This window comes from Dermacentor silvarum, chromosome 3, assembly GCF_013339745.2.
Source record: "Dermacentor silvarum isolate Dsil-2018 chromosome 3, BIME_Dsil_1.4, whole genome shotgun sequence".
Lineage (NCBI taxonomy): Eukaryota > Metazoa > Arthropoda > Arachnida > Ixodida > Ixodidae > Dermacentor > Dermacentor silvarum.
The window spans coordinates 71,667,287-71,691,478 of NC_051156.1; the positions used below are offsets into that span (position 1 = coordinate 71,667,287).

The 24,192-nt window shown below is 49.1% G+C and overlaps 1 protein-coding gene across 1 annotated transcript in view; it reads left to right on the top strand.

Annotated features, from left to right (window-relative positions):
• The window catches only part of LOC119444470 (fatty acid synthase-like), a 108,164-nt gene that overhangs the window by 37,272 nt on the left and 46,700 nt on the right, over window positions 1-24,192 (top strand). Inside the window, 3 exon segments of the mRNA XM_037708868.2 lie at window positions 2,448-2,621; window positions 19,568-20,792; window positions 21,425-21,576. Coding sequence (XP_037564796.2) covers window positions 2,448-2,621; window positions 19,568-20,792; window positions 21,425-21,576 — 1,551 coding nt within the window.

Sequence of the window (24,192 nt, forward strand, 5' to 3'; positions counted from 1 at the left end):
GAAACTAACGGCCGGAAACTCCCGCTTAGCGTGTACCTGTCATACAACGCGGAGCGCTTGCCCAAGCCAGCATGTCAAATGCGCATAGATGTCGCTACTGTCTATGCAATATGGCGGTGCCTATGGTAGGTAGGTAGGTATCAAAATTTATTGAGGTCCGGAAGAATCTTAACCTATTTTTTAAGGGCGAGACTGCGGGCCGCTCCCACGTTGGGACGGGGAGGCGAAGCCTCACCAACGCATCGTGGGCCTCCTGGACAGCCCGGAGTGCATGACAAAAAAAAAAATCACAGAAGGGCTACGCTTGCGGACAACTTTCTGTGGCTATGCAGGAACAGCCATGGAGGCAAATGCCCACAAGCGAGAGCGCTTCCGAAAAAACTCCCTCACTTTCACTCGCGTGCACACCTTATTTACCAACGGCTACATCACGCAAAAACACTACTGAGTGGTGAAGTTCACTTCGTTGGCGGCTTTACTTATTTATTTATTTATTTATTTATTTATTTATTTATTATACACTCAAGGTACAGTTGTACATTGCAGAGGGGAGGGGCAAGGTAAATACAGAGGCAAATCACACAGTAGTTGATTATAGAAAAAATCACAAGTACAAAAAGTTTTCGTTTTCTTCGAAAGCAAAAACTTTCGAAGAAAACATCAAAGCTATATGCGTGGAAGCCAATAATTAATAAAAAGAACAAGAAAGAACAAGGAAGGAAGAGAAAAACAAAAAGGAGCAAAAAAGATTTGTCCCAGAAGTGTTAGATAATCACATGATACAATACGTGGGAAAAAACATGGCAGAACATCGCAAAACATACTATACAATATAATAAGAATGGTAAATAGAAACTTTGAAAGCGTAGCAAAAATACATGGCGTAACAAAAGAAAAGTCACAGGCCTGCGCGGCACATGCAGCACAATCACAGCGTAAGCTGATGGAGCGGCTCAAGAATAACTCCAATTTCGGCATCACGCAAACCAGCGTCTTCGCGACAGTCTCTTCGCCTCTTTTTGACGAGAACAATCTGAACATTCCGCCCGGCGTCAACGGCGAGCTGCGGCTTGTATTGCTCTCTGCACAGTCTTATGCTGAGCCCGATGATGCCTGGTTGGAGCCGCGCACGTAGCTCTACGATTCGCTTCTTCAGCAGCGGTTCGTACCTTGCGAGAAGACGCCATAGCGTGTACCGAAGAGGTATCCAGAATAGGTGGCGCACATCTCACATCGGAGTTGCGCGCCTCGTCTCAATCGCATCTCATCGTTTGCGCCTGCGCACACTGCGTTTGCAGGTGCCTTACCTAGATGGCGCCACCATACTGGTGGAGGCTCGGGTCGGGTGCGCCTGTGCGCGTGCCTGGGGAGTATTTATAGCGCCCTTTTCTGGGGCCCGATAGCAAGTGCCTGCGTGGCTCCGTCGTAGAGTATCTGGCTCCCACGCAGCGGGCGCGGGTTCGATTCCGGCGGGGACCGAGTACTTTTTTCGCATTTCCACCGACAGTGGTTACAGTCGTCGGACGCCGTCGGCGGCAGACACCATCGCGAAGCGAAACGGCTATTGGAATGAGCCCATAACAGCTTACGCTGTAAAAGAAAGGAAACGAATCGTAACATATAAAAACACAAGCCATTTGTTAAAAACAGTGCATAAAGAGCAGTTATTACGCAAAAGAAGCAATCGCAACATTAATTTATAAAATGAGACTTTGAAGTGCGGTTTTAAAATTATTGGTGTCAATCATGCTTGTAAGTGATGCGGGTAAGTTAAACCAATCTTTGCTCGTTTGGGGAAGAAAAGAATATGAAAAGCGAACGGTGTTGCAGCGCGGAATGTTTACCTTTTGGCGGTGGTCAATGCGAGAAGAAATGTATGGTGGCGATTGAACAAAGATTGAGCAGAGAAAGATAACCCTTCCGCCTCTGGGCAAACGCAAAACGTTCGTACGGGGAAGCTGCGCACATTCAGCGTCTGTTCCGTGAAACCAAATGTGCTGCGAAACATTCTGCCAGAGTGACACATGTGCGTAACCTCGGCCGCTGTAACTTTCCCTTCATTGCCACAGATCGCAGCGCGCAGGATCTGGGGTGTTTCCTCACCCTGACTGCTTTGATGCATCGCACTCGAGATGGCGCCACGTGTTTTACAGCACATCGTATTGAAGAAGTTAAGGCTACAGTACTGATGTGTGAAGCCGAATGCTTAGTGTTTATGTGCAAGTCTGTTTCGTATGGCTCCCTAGCGAGTCCCAATGGCGTAAGTGATGTATGCACAGACCGAGACACCCATTGAGGAAAATGTTTTGTTTTGCATTATACCGGAGCCTTCCACTACAGCGTGCTTCATAACCAGAGCTGGTTTTGGCACGTAAAACCCCAGAAAGACGAAAGAAGGTGCATTATACTCCCACAACGCGTGAGACCTGCATTTTTTTATTTTTCAGAACCATGCGGGAAGCTCAAGTGGGACGGGAACTGGGTGTCATTTATGGACACCATGCTCCAGATGAGCATCCTTTCCAGCTCAAAGCGAGTCTTCAAGCTGCCTGCGAAGATCCAGTCCTGCCGCATTGATCCTAATGTCCACGCGGCTGCCATTGAGGAAGCTCAAGATGGCGGTGAGTATTTATATGTGCAATTGTATTCTTTAAAATGTTATGTGCCACTGCTAGTACACTCTGAGCAAGAAAAGAATTCTAACATCATGGAAGGGTACGAATGTATGACTAACATGACTCGTAGGTCGTGACACTAATAACATCACAAGCTCGTCGGTTACGTCACCATTAACGATAATGAAATCACGTGTGGCGCATACCTCCATTGGATATGCACGTATGAACCAGGGACAACAAAGAAAGAAAGAGAGTAAGAGAGGAAGAGAGAAAGAAAGAAATCACGTGCGAGGCAAACCTGCATTGGGCATGTGGTTATGAGCCGCCGAGAGCAGGAGCGGGAGAGATCTCGTCGCCGTCGCGCCAACGTCTCGGCAGAAGCTCAGGTCCGCTAAGAGGAGCGCAAGCCGCTATGTCGTGTCGATCCTGCGGCTCGTGCGGCCGAGCTAGAAAAAAGGTGGTTGATCCCTCTTATATAGGAATCGGTATAGAACACGAAAGTGAAACGTGTCTTCACAGAAGTAGTGTAATGTTTATTGCACATTGATATATAATGTCTATTGGTGTTTTGTGGCTAAAGCGCCCTTAGGCGTTGATGCACCCACGCTGACGCCTGGTGGCACGTCTCCTCCATCACGACTACCAACGTCGATGACCATGAGCAACCGTCGTGCATATTGAAGCTGCACTACGCTGCACACGCTAGCACAACGCGAAAGACGAAGCACGTAACTGACACACCAATACAACGCGCAAGACAAAGCACGTAACTGAATCGTCACCGAGTCAAATCAGCGCGTACAGCGCGTCGTAATTGCAGCCTCCGCGATCAACTTCAGAAACATTTTCAGAGCTAATTGCGGAGGCCACGCTCCGCTGTGCTGAGTACGGTGAACGCCACCTAGGTGGCGTTGGTAGTGCTTCTTGATGCCAGCGTCCCTTCGAATGCTGGCATCGAGGCGTCGTAGTGCTGAGACCACCGAAGCGTTCACTGTCGGTGCGCGTTAGTGTCATAATGCAGTACTTCTCTTTTCTGCTCGTAGGCGGCGGCACCGCCCCGAGCAAGAGCGCTGGTACACGGAGGAGTGTTAGATATATAAGGCGCGTCTGTGTAGCTCTCTGCAAATGCGTTTGTGGCGCAATGGGTTAAACGCTCGGCGATCTATCGTCGCGGACCGAGAGGTCGTGGGTTCGATTTCCAAATTTTGCATGTTTATGGAACTTTTTCTTCTGGTTTCTTTCTTTGTATTATGTTCGTGTACATTGTAAGCTGACGTATTTCCGTGACGGAAATATTCCGTGACGGAAAAATTTCCGTGACGGAAATACGTCAGTGAAGTCTTGGTGGACCCCGGCATAAAACACTTTCGTGTTAAAAGACGTAACCAATAATTGAGAAAGTCTTTAACGAACCATCGGGCTTAACCCAGCGATATACACCGGGGCCGCACATTCCAGCTTCTCTGATTTACATCTGTACGGGGTGCATGGGCGGTGTAATTTTATTTATTTATGTACTTATTTATTTATCTGTATTGTCACGTCGTAGTGACGCTGAAGAAAACAGTCGTAAAGCTGTGTATGACGAAACTGATTCTTTAGTGGGCGAACCTGTGCCCACAAAAGCTAGCTACACTCGAAGGACAACGATAGCGGCCGACACAGTCGGCGATCGTCGGAAATCTGATCAGCGGCGTAACGCGTCGGCTTTTATACATTAGTCATCGAAGGTTCCAGATTATTCCCTGGTGCCTGCGTGTCTTCCAGAAAGCTCTAGACAATTCGCGTCGCTCATACAATCAGATTATATGAGCGTCGGTGACAAGAGACAACGGATAGAAGCACCAATAACGTTCGAGAAACTTCCGATACATACAGGCTCGTTCTTTGCCTAGCAATAACGTTTAACATGTGTTAGCTGGTGAAAAGCGGTCACCGGTGAAAAATAAACATGTATACGTGTCAATACCCTCCCCTAAAGAAACCATCGTCCCGATGCTACAAACACGAAAGAGAAACAAAAACCACGTGTAGAAAATAAAGCAATAACAAAGCAACAAAGCATCTAAGTTCGTCAGCGGACGTAGAAAGGCTTAAGACGCACCACGTGGATGACTTCAGGTCGTGCTCGGCGCCGCTATGATTGCGAAATGCCGTCTCGCACGACCTCGTAGTCCAGTGTGCCAATACGTCGGATCATCTTATATGGTCTAAAATGAAGCAATCATATGGCGGCCTGCAAATAGAAGAAGTTGAAAGAGGACAAGGGGGCTGGGTATGGGCGGAGTCGGCTTTATACGATCCATGATGTGGGTAAGCTTCTTCGTTCAGCCAGACAAAGACAGCCTCGTCTTCACGAAGTACGCGCTCCCTGGAGACCCGCCAGTCGATCTTCCCGTCGACGTGACGACAGGTGAGCTCGTATCTGTCGTTCTGCAGAAGGCATCTATGTCCCTGGACGAACTCTTAGAAAAAGGGTCCGTGAAGATAAATCTTCAAGTCTCCCTTTTCAACCGCCTTGTGCTATCGCAAGTAGCGAAGCGAGCCGCATCGGAGGCAACTTACCACTCAGATCTATCCGTTGTGCTTCAGGCGATTCAGCTTCAAGAAAAGCAAGTCTCCCAGCAAAATGAAATGATTCAGACTCATGTCACGGCTCTCAGTCTCAAGGAATGCGTTCCTACAGAGGTTGTGCAACCTGAACCGTTCGATGGTTTGTTGGGAAATCCAGAAGATTGGATTGCATTCTTTGAATACGCCTGTCAACAAAACGGCTGGGACACAGATGAAAGAAGAGTGAAGCATATGCTCCCTTTTCTAAGTGGCATAGCAAGAAAATGGTACGAGCTGCGTATCACGGGAGATCATTGTGCTGCATGGAGCACATGGAAGGAGAGCTTCACCTCGTCATTTCGTGGCAGCCTGCTTGAGCGATGGCATCAAGTGATATTTTATCGTTACAGTTCTGGAGCAGTGCTTGAGTATTTCTTCGAAAAACGTCGACTACTTCAAATTGCAGAGCCGGAATTTCCACTGAAGTCTGCTATAATGCTGATAATACATGGACTACCTCGGGAATGGCAACAACTTCAAGCTACAGCACCAAAAACTATGGAGGCTTTGCTGGAGTCACCTCAAGAGATCACCTGCCATTGGACGGACAGGACGACAAAGCCGCATCGGGAAGTTCAAGGGGCAGAAGCATCGAGGAACAGAGTTTCCTGAACACTTACCAAAGCCTTTGCAACAGGGAAAACACCAAACGTCGTTGCATACCGCAGAAAAAATGTCACAGTTTCGCCCTAAGGGCGAAGCGATGAATGCGATAGCAACACAGCAATGTCATACGAAGTAAGGTGAGCGGCTTTGGTAGCAATATGAATTGTAGTAAACATGAGCTGATTAAGTAAGCAGGTGTGCTGCGGCGCAAGTAGACCGACATGAAGAGAGACTCGATGACCACGAGAAGGCGCGTGTGAAACGGTGGTGTTGATGAGAAGCACTTCCCGTGGGCAGCGCGCGTGCGAAGGGACACACCTGTAGCGCTGCACTGCCGACCCGGGCAGCATTGCATGTGTAGCGTGCGTTGGAAAATGTGGCCCGACTATTTACTAACTGATTGAACAAGCGTTGAGTGAGCGCGCACAAACAAACATGAATATATCAGACTGAATGACTGCAGACAACGACCGTCAAAACGCTGGCAGCGAGCGGATATATACGCCGCAGCAGCGGGCGAAGGTACGTGCGGTCTATCGCTTCAACGGAAACTGAGCGGCGAATGCGCATAAAGGTCAGAGCCGTGTGGAGATAAGAGACGATGCGGTCGAACGAACGCCGAGCGCGGTTGTTGGCAGCGTAGAAGTGCGCCCCCCCCCCTCCCCCCCCCCCCCGCTCCTTCCGGAGCTGGCTTCCCGCTTCCTTTCTTGCGCGTGGGAGAGATAAGAGACTGTGCGGACGAGCGACGAGCGCGGTTGTTGGCAGAGAAGTGCCCCCCCCTGCTCCCTCCGGCGCTGGCTTTCCGCTTCCTTGCTTGCGCGTGGGAGATTGAGTACGTTCGCTCTCCGTGATAGCGCGCGTCCCCGCACGCTGCCTCTGGGGCATACGGCGCGCGGCGAAGATTTTATCTATACGGAACCTCACGGTGACGGCGACGGCGACGACGACGCCGACGGCAGAAATCCGGTTCAAGTGTCCATATAATTGCTATCGCAATAAAAGAATCATTGCCCAAGGAACGCATTTTGCCCAGCCAGAAAAGAAACTAATAACTCAGGGTTATCAGCCTGACCCTATTACAATAAACGAGACTGTTTGTTTGATTTCTACGAGTCTGTTACACGTCGAACTTGAGGTCAATGGACAACGTATAAGATCACTTATAGACAGCGGAGCTTCTGTGTCCATTCTTAAGAAAAGCAACGCTAACCCACAAGAGGTGTTCCGAGGATGGTCGGTTCTTGTGCGTGGGTATGATGGAAGCGAGAGAGAGTATTGTGAGTGGGCACGCCTGAAATTAAAGTACCAATCTTAAGAGGCAGATGATGTCGCATTAGTTTTAGATTCTGTGGAGTATGACTTCCTCCTACCTCGTCCGGACATGAAGTTGTTGAGACTAAATATTTATTGTGACGATACGGTATCCGTTGATCAAGAGGCTGACGAAACAGAGTCTGAATAAAAAGAAGACCGCCTACGGATGCTGAAGAAAGACATTGTAATACCTCAACTCTACCCCGAACTGGTCTGCTTGGGAGGATATCCATGGGCGACAACCAAGTTCGAAGTTCCATTTCACCTGTCCGACAAAACAGTTGTAAGAAAAAAACCATACAACTTGACGATAGAAAAGAAGGCGTGGCTAAAAGAAGAACTTCAAAAGATGTTAGATGCCAATGTAATTCGCCCATCGGCGTCTTCCTTTGCTCCAAAAGAAGACGGCAGTTGGCGGCTATGTACAGATTACAGAGCCGTAAATAACCAAACCCTGTTGATTCCTTTGCCAATGCCGAGGATAGACGACATCACCGATGAAACCGGAGGCTGTACCTGCTTTTCTCGCATAGACCTGTGTAAGGGCTTCTGGCAGGTGCCACTACAAGAAGACACCAAGCCATACACCGCTTTTACAACTTCATTTGTCCTATACGAATACAATCGCCTTCCTTTTAGATGGAAAAACTCACCTAGTTGGTTTCAAAAGATGATGAACACAGTTTTGAATCCCTATGTTGGACTCTTCTGCAATGTTTACGTAGACGACATTATCATATACTCTAAAAGTGAAACGTTGCATGAAGAACACCTGGCTCATATTTTGGCAGCGTTATCTGATGCTAAGCTAAAAGTTAATTTCTAGAAAAGAGAATTCTTCGAAACTGAGGTGACATTTCTTGGTAGAGTTTTGGACGGAACAACGAAGAACACGAAGGAAGAATCGGTAGCTCGCATCGAAAAACTAGCAAAGCCGTACTATGTGCACTCACTTCTTGTGTTTCTAGGCTTGGCAGGCCATTTCAGAGCGTTCTTTCAAGATTATGCTCTGAAACGTCGCTGCCTGACAAGATTGATGCAGAAGGATGTCCCCTTTTATTCGACTGAAGAATGTGATGACGCTTACCGAGAACTGGTCCAAATCATTTCTTCTGATCCTATCTTGTGCTTACCAGATTTTGCGCTGGCCTTCGAATCGAACACCGATGCATCGCACTATGGAACGGGAGCAGTCTTATATCAGAGAGACTCATCACGACAACCAAACCAACAGCTCCGTGTAGTTGGATACTACAGCTACACATTGAACAAAACTGAGTTGAACAATACCACAACAGAAAAAGAACTCTCGCCGTTTTAAAAGCCGTCCGCTACTTCCGTTCATATTTGGAAGGCGCAAAGTTCAAGCTATATACAGATCACGAAGCACTAACGTACATATCGAAGATGGCCAAACTGAAAGGAAAGATAGCCCGTTGGGTGGGTGAACTTCAGCAGTTTGATTTTGAAGTAGCTCATCGCCCGGGAGCTTCTATGAAGGATGCAGATGCAATGTCGCGATTAGCCATTATGCTTTCCGACAGTCATGAAGAGGCAAATGTTGCAAAGGTATGAGAAGGAATTGAGGTGTCGCAACACACTAAACATGGACGAGTTGAAGTTGCTACATCATTGGTTCCAAAAATATTGGAACTCTATCATGATAGCCCCGAATCAGGAGGCCATGATGGCTTTTGGAGAACCTACATGAAATTGGCAAAAAGGTTCTCATAGCCCTGTATGAAGCAAGAAACAATAGAATATGTACTATCATGTCATAAATGCCAGATAAACAAAGTATAATTTAGGTAACCATCGCAAAAATAGTTATACCACAATATTCTACCACACCATTTGAGGTTATTCATCTAGATTTCACAGAACTATGAAAAAAGTCTGAAGGAGTTAAGAAGACACAAGCCTTCCTTTTGTGTATCGATTATTGCACCAGGATGATTGCCGCAAGACCTGGTAAAGAAGATGCCAACAGCGTACTTTCTTTTTTGAACCATAAAATGTTTGACAACACAAAAGTAATTGTCTCCGACAATGGACCTGCCTTCCCAAGCCGTCGGCTACAGGAATGGGCTGAAAAACGTAACATTAAGTTACAGTTCACTGCACCCTATCATCCCGCAGCAAATGTGCTTGCTGAAAGGGCTATCAGAGCCATTAAACAATACATTAGCATGTATCCTTCTTTCCCTGGTGGTTGGAAATGCTCTCTGGAAGCGACAGTAGCTCACCACAACCGCTCGTATACAACTGGCCTAAGGTGCACTCCTCTATTTGCTGCAACTGGGAAACCACTTTATCTGCCTGCGGATTTCAGCCTTGGCGTTGACAAGAACATAAAGCTGACAGAAGCAGCCACAACGGAAGATAGTACATCAAGGTATCGTGAAAAAATAAAGAGAAACTTCCACAAGAAGCAAAATACAACGTTGCCAGCGCTCGACGTCGGTGACTTCGTGCTGTTAAAAAGAGGGCCAAGCCTGAACGCGGTCCTATAACGGGCCATTTCGTGTGATGAAGACGGCAAGTGAACAAGGACACCTAAAGACGATATGGTACATTGGCCCCAATGACACCATGGAATCCGCCGCTATTGGAAATATATTCAAGTATCATCCCAGAAGAGATGCAAACAATGCTGGGGGGAACGAAGCAATCCTATGGCGGCCTGCAAATAGAAGTTGAAACAAGACAAGGGGGCAGGGTATGGGAAGAGAATAAAGAAGAAGTGTGATATGGAACAAAATGGAGTCTGTGTTGCGCAACTACTAAGTGCAGTTTTATTACACAAAATAGCGACGTAACAGTCTCTCGCTATGTCCTCGTCGGCGTATCGGACTCCAGATCCAAATACGGTCGCTGGGCTGGTACTCGACGTAACGTCGTCGAAGATTGTAGGTTGTCAGTCCTCTGCTGGTTCTTGATGCGCAGGCCGGCGAGCTGTCGACCTTCTTCGGCACTCTGCAAATAGGTGGAAGCGTAGAGATTTTTTTCGTCGGTGACGTCCAGTAGCCTGGCGTCAAGCGTCGTTGCTGGGTTCCTTCCGTAGGCCAGGTTGAACGGCGCCATGTGCGTCGTCTCTTGCACGGCCGTGTTGTATGCGAAGTTCACGTACGGAAGGATGGTATCCCACGTCTTGTGTTCGACGTCAACGTACATTGCCAGCATGTCGGCGATGGTGTTATTTAGGCGCTCAGTGAGGCCATTCGTCTGCGGGTGGTAGGCGGTGGTCCGGCGACGGCTTGTCTGGCTCTATGGCAGGATCGCTTGAGTTAGATCTGCCGTAAAGGCCGTACCTCTATCGGTGATAAGGACTTCTGGGGCACCGTGACGCAGGAGGATGTTCTCAACGAAGAATCGGGCTACCTCAGCGGCACTGCCTTTGGGCAAGGCTTTTGTTTCGGCGTAGCGGGTGAGGTAGTGCGTAGCGACGACGATCCATTTATTCCGGGACGTCGACGTCGGAAAAGGCTCCAGTAAGTCCATCCCGATCTGCTGGAACGGTCGGCGAGGTGGCTCGATCGGCTGTAGAAGTCCGGCTGGCCTTGTCGGTGGTGTTTTGAGTCGCTGACAGTGTCTGCATGTGTTTACGTAATAGGCGACGTCGGCAGTGAGGCGAGGCCAGTAGTGTTTTTCTTGTATCCTCGCGAGCGTGCGGGAAAAATCGAGGTGTCCGGCCGTTGAGTCGTCGTGGAGAGCTTGCAGGACCTCTGGGCGCAATGCTGAGGGTACCACGAGGATGTAGTTGGCTCGGAGTGGCGTGAATTTTTTCTTTGGGAGAATGTCGTTTTGCAAGAACAAAGACGCCAATCCTCGCCTGAACACCTTCGGCACAACGATAGTCTTGCCTTCCAGGTAGTCTACAAGGCTCCTTAGTTCCGCGTCGGCTCATTGTTGTTCGGCGAATTCGTCGGCACTGATGGGTCCCAAGAAAGTGTCATCATCCTGGTCGTCCTGTGGCGGGGGTTCGACGGGGGCGCGAGACAAGCAGTCAGCGTCAGAGTGCTTTCGCCCGGACTTGTAAACGATGGTGATGTCCAATGCCTGAAGTCTCAGACTCCATCGTGCGAGGCGACCTGAAGGATCCTTCAAGTTATCTAGCCAACACAAGGCATGGTGGTCGCTCACAACGTTGAAGGGCCTGCCATAGAGGTAGGGGCAAAACTTTGATGTAGCCCAGATGATGGCGAGGCACTCCTTTTGTGTCCTGGAAGAATTTGCTTCCGCCTTCGACAGCGACCGGCTAGCGTAACTTACAACCGGTTCTAGTCCGTCAGTCCTCTGCACAAGCAAAGCGCCGATTCCTACGCTGCTTGCGTCGATGTGGACATCGGTATCGGCGTTTTTGTATTGGCGGCAACTGCAGGCGTCCCTTCAGTTCTTGAAATGCTTCCACTTGCGGCGTCTCCCACTTGAACTCAACCTCGGCCTTCGTGAGGTACGTCAATGGCTCGGCGATCTGTGAAAATCCTTGACGAAGCGCCTGTAGTAGGCGCACAGTCCAAGAAATCTACGCACTGATTTCTTGTCGGTGGGCGGAGGAAATCAGTGATGGCGCCAGTTTTCTGTGGGTCACGGCGCACTGCAGACTTGTTGATTACGTGGCCCAAAAACAGAAGCTGCTCATATGTGAAGCGGAACTTTTCTGGCATCAACGTGAGTCCGAAGGTCTTGATTGCTTGAAGATCTGTTTCAAGGCACCAGAGATGTTCTTCGAAGCTTGAGGCAGACACGACGACGTCAACCAATTAGACGAGGCAAGTCTGCCACTACTGACGCGTTGGAAAGTAGCAGGTGCCGATCAAAGGCCAAACTGCATTACCTTCAACTGGAACAGCCCGTCCGGTGCTAAAAAGGCACTCTTCTCCCGGTCCCTGCCATCGACTTCAATTTGCGAGTAGCCGGTTTTTAGGTCCATCGATGAAAAATAGTTTGCGTTGTAGAGTCTATTCAAGGTGTCGTCTATCCGTGGGAGAGGGTATACGTCCTTCGTGATTTTGTGGAGGCGACGATAATCGACCGAGAAACGTAGCGTTACGCCGGTAACGTTGATGGCGACGATTTACGACGACCACCCCTGCCACTACAACGAAATGTGCGAGACGAACCGGGGATGCCAACACCACCATCACTACTACTAATACGACAAAAACGGCAGCAGCTACAGCGGCAACATCAACGACGCGGCCGGCCGATGGCGGCGGAGCCCGTCTTCTCCTTGGTGGTCGTAGATACGAAGGAAAGGATCCGAGTCACGGCATCAGCGAGGCTGTCGTCGGCCGAAGCAGTGGAGGAGATGACCATAGCCCTCGCGGTACTTCACGGAGGTACGGAGGATAGCCTGATCATAAGCGACTCCGAATCAGCGATCCGGAACTACACCAAAGGTTGGGTGTCCGCGGATGTGGCGCACATGCTCAACGCCAGAGCCGGGGAATTCGTGTCCGGCACGATTACAAACAAGTCCCTCAAACGGTTCCCCGCGCACGTCGGGGAGCTTGGCACTAAAAAAGGCAACAGCCGCGACAACAACAACAATACTAACGGCCGAAAACGCACCAGCATCCCGCCCAACCACAACGAGCGTGTCCATCTCGTCGCGAGGCAGCTTACCCGCCGCGACGCGATCACCCAGAGGGCAGCCGCCGTTGTTGTGCGGGACCCAAGCGGAGGAGTTACTAACACAACCCAAATTGCGGCGGACGGAGCTGGGGGCCACGGGGACGCCGACCACGATATCGAGGAATTTCCGGCCTCGTACCGAGAGGCTCTCGAACACTACAGGAAAGAACGTATGAAAATCCACAACCCCACGGGCGGCTGGACAGGTCCCAGGCAGTCGACCTGAGGCGGTTGCAGGCGGGCACTTTCACCAACCCCTACCACCTTAACCCCCTGTGGCCCGCACTGCACCCGTCGCCCGGCTGCCAGTGGTGCGAACACGAACGGGCTGATATGGCCCATATACTTTGGGAATGCCAACGTCATGAGGAAGAAGGACCAAGAGGAAGGGGGAGGACAACAGCAGGACCCTCTGAAGCGGGGCGCCTCGTTGAGAGATGGCAAGCCGTCCTCCTCAGCGAGGCACTCGAGTACCAGGCACTCGAGAATACCGGCAATGGCTCTGGCCGTCCAGCGGGCCAGAGCCATTGCCGAGGATCTCGAAAGATTTTTCTCCGGCGACGGACCCCTAGCAGTCTACTAGCCCGGGGCACCAACAGCCATAACATTTGGGCAAATAAAGTTTATGCTTATCCTATCATATTCATACTTCTTCACTAACACCACGGGGGACGCCCACGGACTCTTGGACGGCTGGATGATGTCGTCGCGTAGCATTTCGTCGACTTGTTGCCTTATGGCCTCGCGTTCGCGTGCCGAAACTCGGTACGGGCTCTGACGGAGTGGGCGGACATATTCGTCAGTTATGATGTGGTGCTTAGCGACAGGGGTTTGTCAAATTCTTGACGACAACGAGAAGCACTCCTTGTATTGCAGGAGCAGTGCTTTTAGCTGTTCCTTCTTATACCTGGGAAGGTTCTGATTGACGTCGAAAGCTGGCTGAGGTACTACAGTCGTTGCAGCTGCGCTAGAATCCGTGAAGGCGAAAGCACTGCTGGCTTGTACTATTTCGTAGATGTAGGCGACCGTGGTGCCTTTGTTGATGTGCTTGTATTCGTGGCTGAAGTTCGTGAGCATCACTCTTACTTTCCCTTGACGTTGCTAAGCTATGCCCCTAGCGACGCAAATTTCCTGGTCGAGCAGCCCTCGACGACACCCTCCGTGTGTGCAGGCACTTCGGTACCGACGGAAATCATTACGCTGGAGCGAGGCGGAACCGTGACTTGTTCTTCTAGCACATTCAAGGCATGGTAACTGATGTTTGTATCCGGTTGTATCGCGTTGTGCGTTGAAAGCGTTATCGACTTGGACCTTAAGTCGATGACTGCACCGTGTTGCTTTAGAAAGTCGATGCCTAGGATGAATTCCCTGGAGCAGAACTGCAGGATTACGAAGCTCGCCGGGTAAGTGCGGTTGTTCACCGCGACTCGCGCTTTGCAGATTCCAGCTGGCGTTATTAGGTGGCCTCCCGCTGTCCGGATATCGGGTCCTTGCCAGGCTGTTTTCACTATCTTCAACTTGGCTGCGAGCGGGCCACTGAAGACGGAATAGTCGGCTCCAATGTCGACGACAGCGGTGACACTTGACCATCGATTAGTACGTGTAGGTTGGTACACCGTCGTTTGGCGTTGCGGTTAAGTCGTGGCGTCGGATCGCGGCTGCGTCGGCTTACTCGATCTGCTGCTGCTACGTCGCGTCGGAAAGACGTCTTTCGGCGGCGAAGTGTGTTCAAAGCTGTTGCTAGGCGGCGTGCTGATATGTCGTCGTGATGATTCGCGAATCTTCTTCATGGGCGGCGGAGGATCTTCGGCATTGCGTCGTACAGCAACCGCACCTCCACCGGCTGCTGCTTTTAGTTTCCCGGATAGGGATCACGGACCGGCCCCGGGCTTGGCCAGCGTATGCTCGGCGCTGCGGCGACACGTAGCGTCCCGGCGATGGCGAACGCGAAGGACGTCGGGGTCTCCACTGCGTTCTGGCGATGTAGTCCGTGATAACACGTGGCCGCTCGCCAAGCTGTGGACGTGGCGCATTGACGGCGAACCTTCGCAGGCCCATCTCGCGGTATAGGTATCGGCGGTAGACATGACCGGCATCCCCGCAATGATAGCAGAGTGGGTGGTGGACGGGGGCGCGCGAAATGTCCGTCTTCCTGTGCTAGCTGCGCTCGGTGACGGGCGGGCGTGCTGGCGGCGGCGGCGGTGAACGATGGAATTGCGGCGTTATGGGGCCCTGACGCGAGCTGCGGGGGGGAGGTCCTAGACGGCGGGCGATGGTGGCATAGGTCATCGCTTCCGGGTGTGGTTGAGGCGATGCCTGAACTTCTGGCACTTCCAGTGACCGCTGAACCTCTTCTTTACCTATGTCTGTGATCGAGGCCACCTGAGGCGGCAACCTTGGACATAACTTCAGCAACCCTTCCTGTACGACCGCTTTGATCGTTTCTCCCATGTCGTTGGCGCCTAGCGCTTGAGCTTCGGCATAGTTGGTCAGCGCACGGTGGTTGTATTTCCTGGCGCGCATTTCAAGCGTCTTCTCGATTATTGTGTCCTCCGAAACAAATTCTGCGACACTCTTGGGCGGGTTGCGCATCAATCTGGTGAATTGTTGCTCTGACACCGCGCATCAAGAACCGAACTTTCCTTTCTTCAGACATGTCGGGGTTGGCGTGGCGGAAGAGGCGAGTCATCTCCTCCGTGAAGATCGCGATGTTCTCGTTCGGCAATTGCACTCTGGTTTCTAAGAGAACTTCAGCCCTTTCCTTTCGTACGACACTCGTGAAGATCCTCACGAAATGGGTCCCAAGTCACCAGGGTGGTCTCTCTGTTCTCAAACCAGGTCCGAGCAGCGCCATCCAACGAAAAATAGACATGGCGCAGCTGGCCGGCGTCGCTCCATTTGTTACACGTCGCGGTCCTCTCGTATGTCTCTATCCAGGTTTCAGGGTCTTCAGCCGATGATCCACGGAAGCTTGTCGGTGGCTCCCGAGGTTGTTGCAGCAGGATGGGGAACGCTGGGGCTGCCATTGGGGTCATTGACTTGACCTTGGTCGTTATGGTCTTCTACTCCGTAGTAGAAGTCCGTATTCCGGTAAAAGTCCTTGCTGCCTACGGCTAGCTCGCTGGTCCTCGGGGACGTTTGTGCTGTCCTCCAGTTTCGGGCTTGGATCGCGGCTTCGCGGGGGCGTTCGATGCATGAACGCACTAGCACCTTCACCAGATGTCACGTAGTAGTGACACTGAAGGAAACAGTGTATGACGAAACTGATTCCTTATTGGGCGAACCTGTGACCACAAAAGCAAGCTACACTCGAAGCACAACGATAGCGGCGAACACAGTAGGCGATCGTCGAAAATCTGATCAGCGGCGAAACGCGTCGGCTTTTATACATTAGTCATCGAAGGTTCGAGGTTAATCCCTGGTAACCACGTGTCTTCCAGAAAGTTCTAAACAATTCGCGGCGCTCATACAATCAGATTACATGAGCGTCGGTGACAAGAGACAACGGATAGGAGCATCAATAACGTTCGAGAAACTTCCGGTACATGCAGGCGCGTCCTGTGCCTAGCGATAACGTCTAACATTTGTTAGCCGGGGAAAGCGGTCACCGGTGAAAGATAAACATGTATACTTGTCAATATTATACATGATGCGGACACGAGGTCCTCGCAGGGATGGCAACAATGAACGAAAATACAATGAACAATACAAATTTCTGCGTGGCGTTCTTATTCATCCCTTTCCACGCAGTGTTATTTATCACTGTGTTTACCTCAATAGTAAGATCAAATGTACAGTCGAGTGCAAAATTTTAGAGACCATGGGAACGGCAACTAAATTTCGTCGCTGCGCCTTCTAACGGCTGCGCGCCTAAGTTCGAGAGCGCGTACTGCGCGCACGCGTCCTTTCTTATCGGCCAGCCTGCTCGTTCGGTCGCTTCTACCGCGCGCGCACTGGAACGCGGGAGAGAGCGCAAGGTGCCACTTCAGCAATCTCCGTGGAATCATTGAGCGCAAAAGACATCGCTGCTTCCTGACCTTATCATATAATTCAATTTCAGAAAAAGTGACGCAAAGCATGTGTTCCGCGCTGGGGGACCTCTAGAAGCAAGGCGCAGAGGGTGGCTGCGCCTTGCTTCTAGACGTCCCCCAGCGCGTAACACATGCTTTGCGTCACTTTGATTGCGTTATTTCGTCACGATATGACAATATCATCACTCGGGAGATTCCACGACGACTGCAGAAGTGGCACCTTGCGCTTTCGCCCGCATTTCGGTGCGTGCTCGGTTGAAGCCACCGAATGAACAGGCTGGCAGCTAAAAAAGGACGCGCGTGTGCAGTACGCGCTCTTGAAGTTAAGCGCGCAGCCGTCAGAAGGCACAGCGATGCAGTTGAGTATAAAGTCCCTATATAGTAAAAGTACCGCCATCTACTCTTTTATTCGCCATCTCCTCTCCCAAAGCGCTTGCTTTTTTCTTTATTTTTTGCTTGCGAAAGCAAGTCGACGGTGGCGGCCCTAGAAAGTCCCCGTTGAAACTTTCAGGCCGGGCGCGCGCACCCGCCGCCGCCGGAAACTGCGGCTTCGCAGGGTGACTTTCAACATTACTCTGAGGCGGAAAAAAACAAAGTATAAAGAAGTTGAAGCGCACGCTATCATTGTCCAATCGAAGATACAGGAGAGAGCGAAGCGGCGTTGATCAAATGATGGCGGTACTTTTCTTATATAGGGACCTAGTTAAGTCGATGCTCCCGTGGTCTCTAAAATTTTGCACTCGACTGTACACGCATGTAGACAGCAGGTATAACGGCCCGCAGTCATGAACTAAAGGAAAAGCCAGAGTCATGGTAAAGACAGCTGTGTTTGCTTGACTTAGAGGCTCTTGTACGGTTACTACAAACACTGCGCAAGCACAAGGTATCTTTCTGTCAGCTCAAAGAGCCATTTTATATCATGACGACGAATACACTGTTAGCTAAGCAAACATAATTCTTAGGGAAAAATTACCCAACAACTTTAGAAGCACCACGAAGCACTGATAATAAAAAAAACTTTCAGAAAGGGTAGTTAGCCTAATCTTTGCCAGATTTTCTCGAATGGGGCATGCGAAAGACAAGGAAGAGGCACTGGGTTGAGTATAATTTCATTGCACCTTTCTATTGCCCCCGGAGGAACAGTGCAGCGCAAACGAAACAGACGAGAAAACACAGACAGGCACGCGCGGTACAATAAACTAAAGGTTTATTGCTTGCGACTAAATAATATATCACCGCACAACATCAGAGGGAAAAAATACATCTGTGCATTCTATCCTTTCAATTCGCTATTGAGCACCATGAGAGAGGGTTCACTTACGCATGTATCAAATTTATTCTAGGTAAAATTGGCCCCGCCAACTCACGTGAACGTGAGTTGGCGTGGCCTATTTTAACAAAAAGAAACGATGCATGAGTAACTGAACACTCTCTCGTGCTCCTCAACAGCGAATTGAGCTTCCTGGGAGAAAGCTCTTCATTATGCCTTGGTGGACGCTCATTTTACTTGTCTCTATGTGTATGCGCTGTACACGCATACAGTGAGTGTTTGCCGAATGGCGTTCCAAATTTTTAAAAAATGGAAAAGATGAGATAAATAAATGATTTTCACTGCATTGTTTTTATGAAACAGTCGTACCATTAAATATATTTTGATGTACTAATTAGACAAGTAGTTATGCAAATTAGACTCATTAACTTTCTAACCAAAAGGCCCATGCGATTTGCAGGAATGAAGTACTTGAGCGCCAACCGTGGAGCTTGTAGGCTTTTACAGAATCACGCTAAGTTGACACTCTTAATTTTTAGTGTGAGAAATATCGGCCGATTTCACGCAGAAGTGCGAAACTCCACAGCCAAAGAGCGCAACATAGACGCCGAAAGTAAGCGCACAGGAGTGACATGACTTAGCATGCCTCACACGTGGGCGAGCATCAAGCGAGCGTCGTGTGAAGAGGCCTCCGATGGTGAGGTCGCCCGATTGTGACGTCGCCTGATGGTGAGGCGCAAGAAGTCATGTCACTCACAGGCGTTTACTATGGGCGTCATAGTTGAGCCCTTTCGCTATGTTGTTTCACTTTCCTGTGTGAAATTGGCAAGAGTTCATTACGCTATAAAAATTATGAGCAACAACTTTGTGCATTTCGGAAAACGATTATAAGCTGCTCAGATAGCATGCTTCAATTCTTCCATTGGGATCACTCGCATAGCTACTTGGGTAAAAAGTTACATAGTTTAACATACTGACTCGTTTATATACTACGTAGAGTCATTTCCAAATGTAGGAGTCTGATAAAATCATGCGTTTTTTAATAAAACTCGTCCTGACTTTAAGGAATTTGCAACACATTTCCTAAAACACTCTGTATATAGTATTTTTCTTTCTGGAAGTAAAAGAGTTGTATGTGTATGCTGTTATGTCAGTTATCTCGTCCTTCTTTTTCTGCGCTACATTTCTGGCACAAAACATTCACCAACCCAACAACAGCTTATGTATACATAGGAATAATGTGTACTTATTCATGAAGATGAACACAAAAAAGTGAGTTGCGTTGTCAATATGTAGCAATGAATCCCCCCCCCCCCCCCACTGCTGGGACAAAAGATACGACTAAACATTGTTGTAGGTGGTAATGCCAACATCGCCCTCTTACGCTTTTTCATGAATATTACTGCTGCTTTAAATATGTGCAAGATTGTGAAGCCTCAACTGCAATGAACGTAACACTGGCATACTTTACTGTGCAGGCATAGACGTTGTCTACGAGGAGTCTTTAAACATGTGCCAAGCTGGAGGTGTAGCTATGCAAGGATTTAATACAAGCATCCCGAAACAGCGCATTGTCAAGAATACACCCATTATAAATGAGTACACGTTTGTGCCCTACATAGACAATGAGTCGACCCAGCAGAAGAGACAAGCTTCCATTCAAGAATACATCGACATCTGCAATGGCGTGGCAGCACGTGTTCTCGAGGAGCTAGGCAGCAATGAGTTCAGTGCCTTTGAACTTAAGGAGCGTATTTTCCACGTTCCAGGAGAAAGTCTTCCAATGCTTGTAGATAATAATGCCGAGAACCGTGGCCTTCTGAGGGTCCTTGTTACAGTAAAGGAAAGTAATAAGACCACAGCTTCGTCATTAGAAGATATCATTCAATCAGCAGTGGAAATCTACAAAAAGGACCTTGACTCGGACATTCTTGCGACAGCACTCTTTGATGAGGATCCCCTTAGGCACTTCCTTGACGTCGTCGTGGAGAACACTAGCTTCAAGGGACTCCAGGTTCTTGAAGTAGCAGCCCCAGGAACTCGCTATGTATTGGCTCCCAGAGTGTCTTCATTGCTGTCCATGAGCCATCTGCTCCTCGAGATCGACTACACTCTTGCACACCATCCTATGGATAACATCACGCCAGAGAATGTCCCACAAGGCACCAAAATTGTAAAGTGGGATCCCATGTCAGATTCCCATGAACGACTTCACGATGCTAACCTGACTGCGACCTGTTTCAGCCCCTGGAGTTCATACAACGTCGATATCCTTGTTGACAAGCACTCAAAGCTGTGCAAAATGCAAGGCTTCGCCCTTATCTTCCACCGTACTGATATGACACCAGCAGAAAGACTCATATCATCACTTGGAAAGTGTGATTTTACGGTGCACACCATCCAAAATATGGAATCACTGTTCCGGTCGTACGGGTTCCAGCTGGTGGGCCAAAAGTCGAACAACATTTCTGCACTACTTCTGTTCAGAAAAACGGGCGTGATTGCTGAAGCAGCTAAGCCACTAGTCCTCAGGGTGAGCAATACCAGTTATGAATGGGTCGAGGTACTTAAGATGCAGGCTCCAGAAGTGGAACAAAAGCCGCCAGGTCATAATCTCTGGCTCCTCGCTGAAGATTGTGGTATCAGTGGCGTGGTTGGCTTGACAAACTGCCTTCGCCTGGAGACTGGCGGAAGCCGCATTAGGTACGTGCTATTAACAAATTGCTGCGTTCTTTGTGCTTATAATTTAACTATGGTGAGTCCAAGCTGACGACGCACGGCAATGTGTGCGAGGTGGTTTAACATTGTAGCCACAAACTGAAAAAAAGGACTCCAGTGCGTTCTTAGCTGCTGCATTGTCATTGCATATATACCAAGATTTAGGAGAGTGCATCTTGAATGAAAGACATGAGAAGTACACAAACAACAGGAAAAAAGAAACTTTTTTTGTTCCTTCCCGTCACGTGCTCATAGTTCTTGTTTGCCAGAGATCAAATCAGCATTTCTTAGGCTCGCTGAGTAAGCATGTGGTTTTATTTCAGGAGCAGATGCAGACACTGAAAGAATCATCGCATTGTCGTAATAAAGTTTCTAAACATAGGTGTACTCTTGAGAACACAAATTTATGTTAGACAACTGACTCCAGCGATGGCTGACCATGCACAATAAATACAACATGGACACTTGGTCCGGGCTGTTTATAAAAACAGGTGTGGTTGTCAGGGAAATTTTTTATCAAATCTTTGCACCAACGCTTATATATATATATATATATATATATATATATATATATATATAGTTCGCATTGAATTACAAAGTTCACTGTTCTCTTGCAGATGCTTGTTCAACGCCAGCTTGAATACGTCCAACGAAACTGACTTTAGCCCAAGGAACCCAGCCTACAATGACATACTGACGAAAGACCTTGTCATGAACATCTACCGTGACGGGCAGTGGGGATCCTTCAGACAGATGAGCCCACTGAAAAGTACGTAGCGCTATTTCTCGTTTTTCTCACCGTGGTGATGTCCTGAACGCTTATTAAACTTACAAGCGTGCCTAATTTTTTAGTTGCGGATGGTAACGTATCTACTATGTCTCTGCAAGACATGTAAACAGCAACTAAAGCTGTCCCTGGGTGTTGATCTGGTAAATTAGTCACCAATCAGCATGTTCTGTACATGCTGAGCATTCTCACTCGACAAGGTATATATTTCAAGAAGATGCTGTGCAAGAGTGCAGTGCGATTGGACCCCTTGATCCCATTTCTGAGTGGATTTCGCATCTGCACGTTGCTCTTTGGCCGATTTTGTAAACGTCTATTCGACTGCTCAGCATGTGTGCGTTTGCCTTTGCTGCGTGTTTATGAATGTAATGTGATTAGTTTTCGCATGGCAGTACTCACAATTCCAAGCAATAAAAAAAATATACAGTGTTGCCTACTGGCAACGTACTGGACTTGTGATCTCTATAGGTCACAGGATCAAATCCTCCTGATAGTAGGCTTTTCTTGCCTTTTTCTCTTTATTTATTGAATTAAAATGCTCTTTGTTGCTTTCTTTATTTAGAAAATGTATAGCATATCCAGGCAGCGCATTTTCCTCGCTCTAGACAGGTTTTCACACTAGTAGCCCGCGCCTTCCATGCCGTATGCGGAGCCACTCCAGCATTCAGTGCGCTGCACTGGGTACTCAGTTTCGCAATAGGGTAGAAACGTAGCAATTAGATATCGTTACGTAGCAGTGACGATGAAGCAAACAGTCGTAACTGTGAATGACGAAACTGACTCTCTTTTGGGCGAACCTGTGCCCAAAAAAGCAAGTTACACTCGAAGCACAACGGTAGCGGCGAACATACCAGCCCTCGCTGCACCATGCAGAATGTGTGTTCCTGCGCACCAAATTTCAAAAGAATTGCTGTTGTCGCCCAGCTCTCATTAAAAAAAAAGCATGAGCCATTCCACTCTGTGAAGGTGCATGACCAGCGAAACTGTTTTGCACACGACACAGAGGTGACACAGAATTTTGAACAAAGATAACACATTTGTTGTTCTCATCGGTGATCATCGTGACGATAGGTATGCACGCACATTCTGATATCAGCTGTTATTAAATGTGTCCTTCACGAAAGACAATGAATGGATCATACCCCCTTAAACAATGGCTCATACCCCCGTAAAAATATTGGCTGTGGCTTAACTCACTTATGCCTGGGTGTAGGTAGCGAGAGGTACGGTTATGCCAAAGTCTTTCGCAAACGTCACATGCAAATCCAAACGGATTGTCTACAAAGTCCATTTGGAACATGCGCGTCGCACTTGAACTTGGAGTCAGCCGAATTACATGGTCTGTCACACGGCGAGCCTTCAAGTCCTCCAACTGCGTTGTATCGGCGGCTAGCCGCGGCGCTCTCCCAGCTGCATCACTTTGCCGTCTCTGTTCGATACGCCGAGCACGTTCTTCTTCTGTACCGGCAGCTCGTTGCCTCCTCCTGGTTTCATTACATCGCGGTGCCGAACTAGACGAGAACTATCCTCAACCGAATGCACTCGCCTGGCAGCTTCGTACTTACGACGCTTCTCGAGGCGTGCGGCTCATTCTTTCTCCGTCTCATCGGCTCGCTGCCTCCTCTTCGATTCCTTCTGACGACGAGGCCTGGCTTCTTTTAGTCTCTCCGACTCACTTTCCACATCTGCCGACGAATCCCACCAAGTCGCCCCTTCTATATATGCGATGCAACGCTGGCTCCTCCGGTGATGCAACGCCGGCAACGCCTATGCACTGCCGGCACTTGCTAGGTAACGTCTCAGCTCGCGATTTCACCGGCTCCTACTCTGACGTCTGGCCAGATTGCGCGGCGAGCGGCGTTGGCAGCTGCGCCGGTTGCTAGGCAATGGCTCAGCTCGCGGTGCGTCCACCAGCCACAACGAAACGGCGAGAATACGCTCTCGGCACAAAATTAACGCGGCCTCGCCATTACGACGACAGAGGAGAAGTGAAATTCTACGCTGGAATGACGAGCGGCAACGGAGCCATCGGTGGAAGGGCCGACGCTCGAGCCATTGCTGATCATGATAGTTTTTGTTGACAGACACGAAAAATGAACGGAACCCTGTCCATAAGTAGCTTCGCTGTCAAAATACTACTAAGGGAACTTTAGAGGATCTGAAGACAGGGAAAGAGGCTGGCACATGCGTAAGCGTACCTTTTATATTGTTAACGGAACGCGTAAGAGAGCTGGCAAGAAATGTCGCCCTAAAACATTGAAACACCTAGCGATACGCAATTGATAGCGTTCGCTGTTTTTTCAACCTGCACTTGCACTTCCAAGCTATTCACTCTTGTTTGTTTTCTTGTCAGCCTTGGCATCCGCAAATGCTCAATTGGTTGCAGCCCATATAAAGTTTCATCGACGACAAAACAGTTGGTAGTTTGCGCTATCTCGTCCAGTGAGGTGTGTTTTTTGTGCGATTTAATGTGTTAAGCGTCACTCAGCGAATTAAGTATGAATGTATCACGCAGACTGTGACGACGATGGATTTACTACGGCGGCCAGACAACAGTGGGATGACGAAGTAAAGTTGACAATAGTCATTGACTATTGC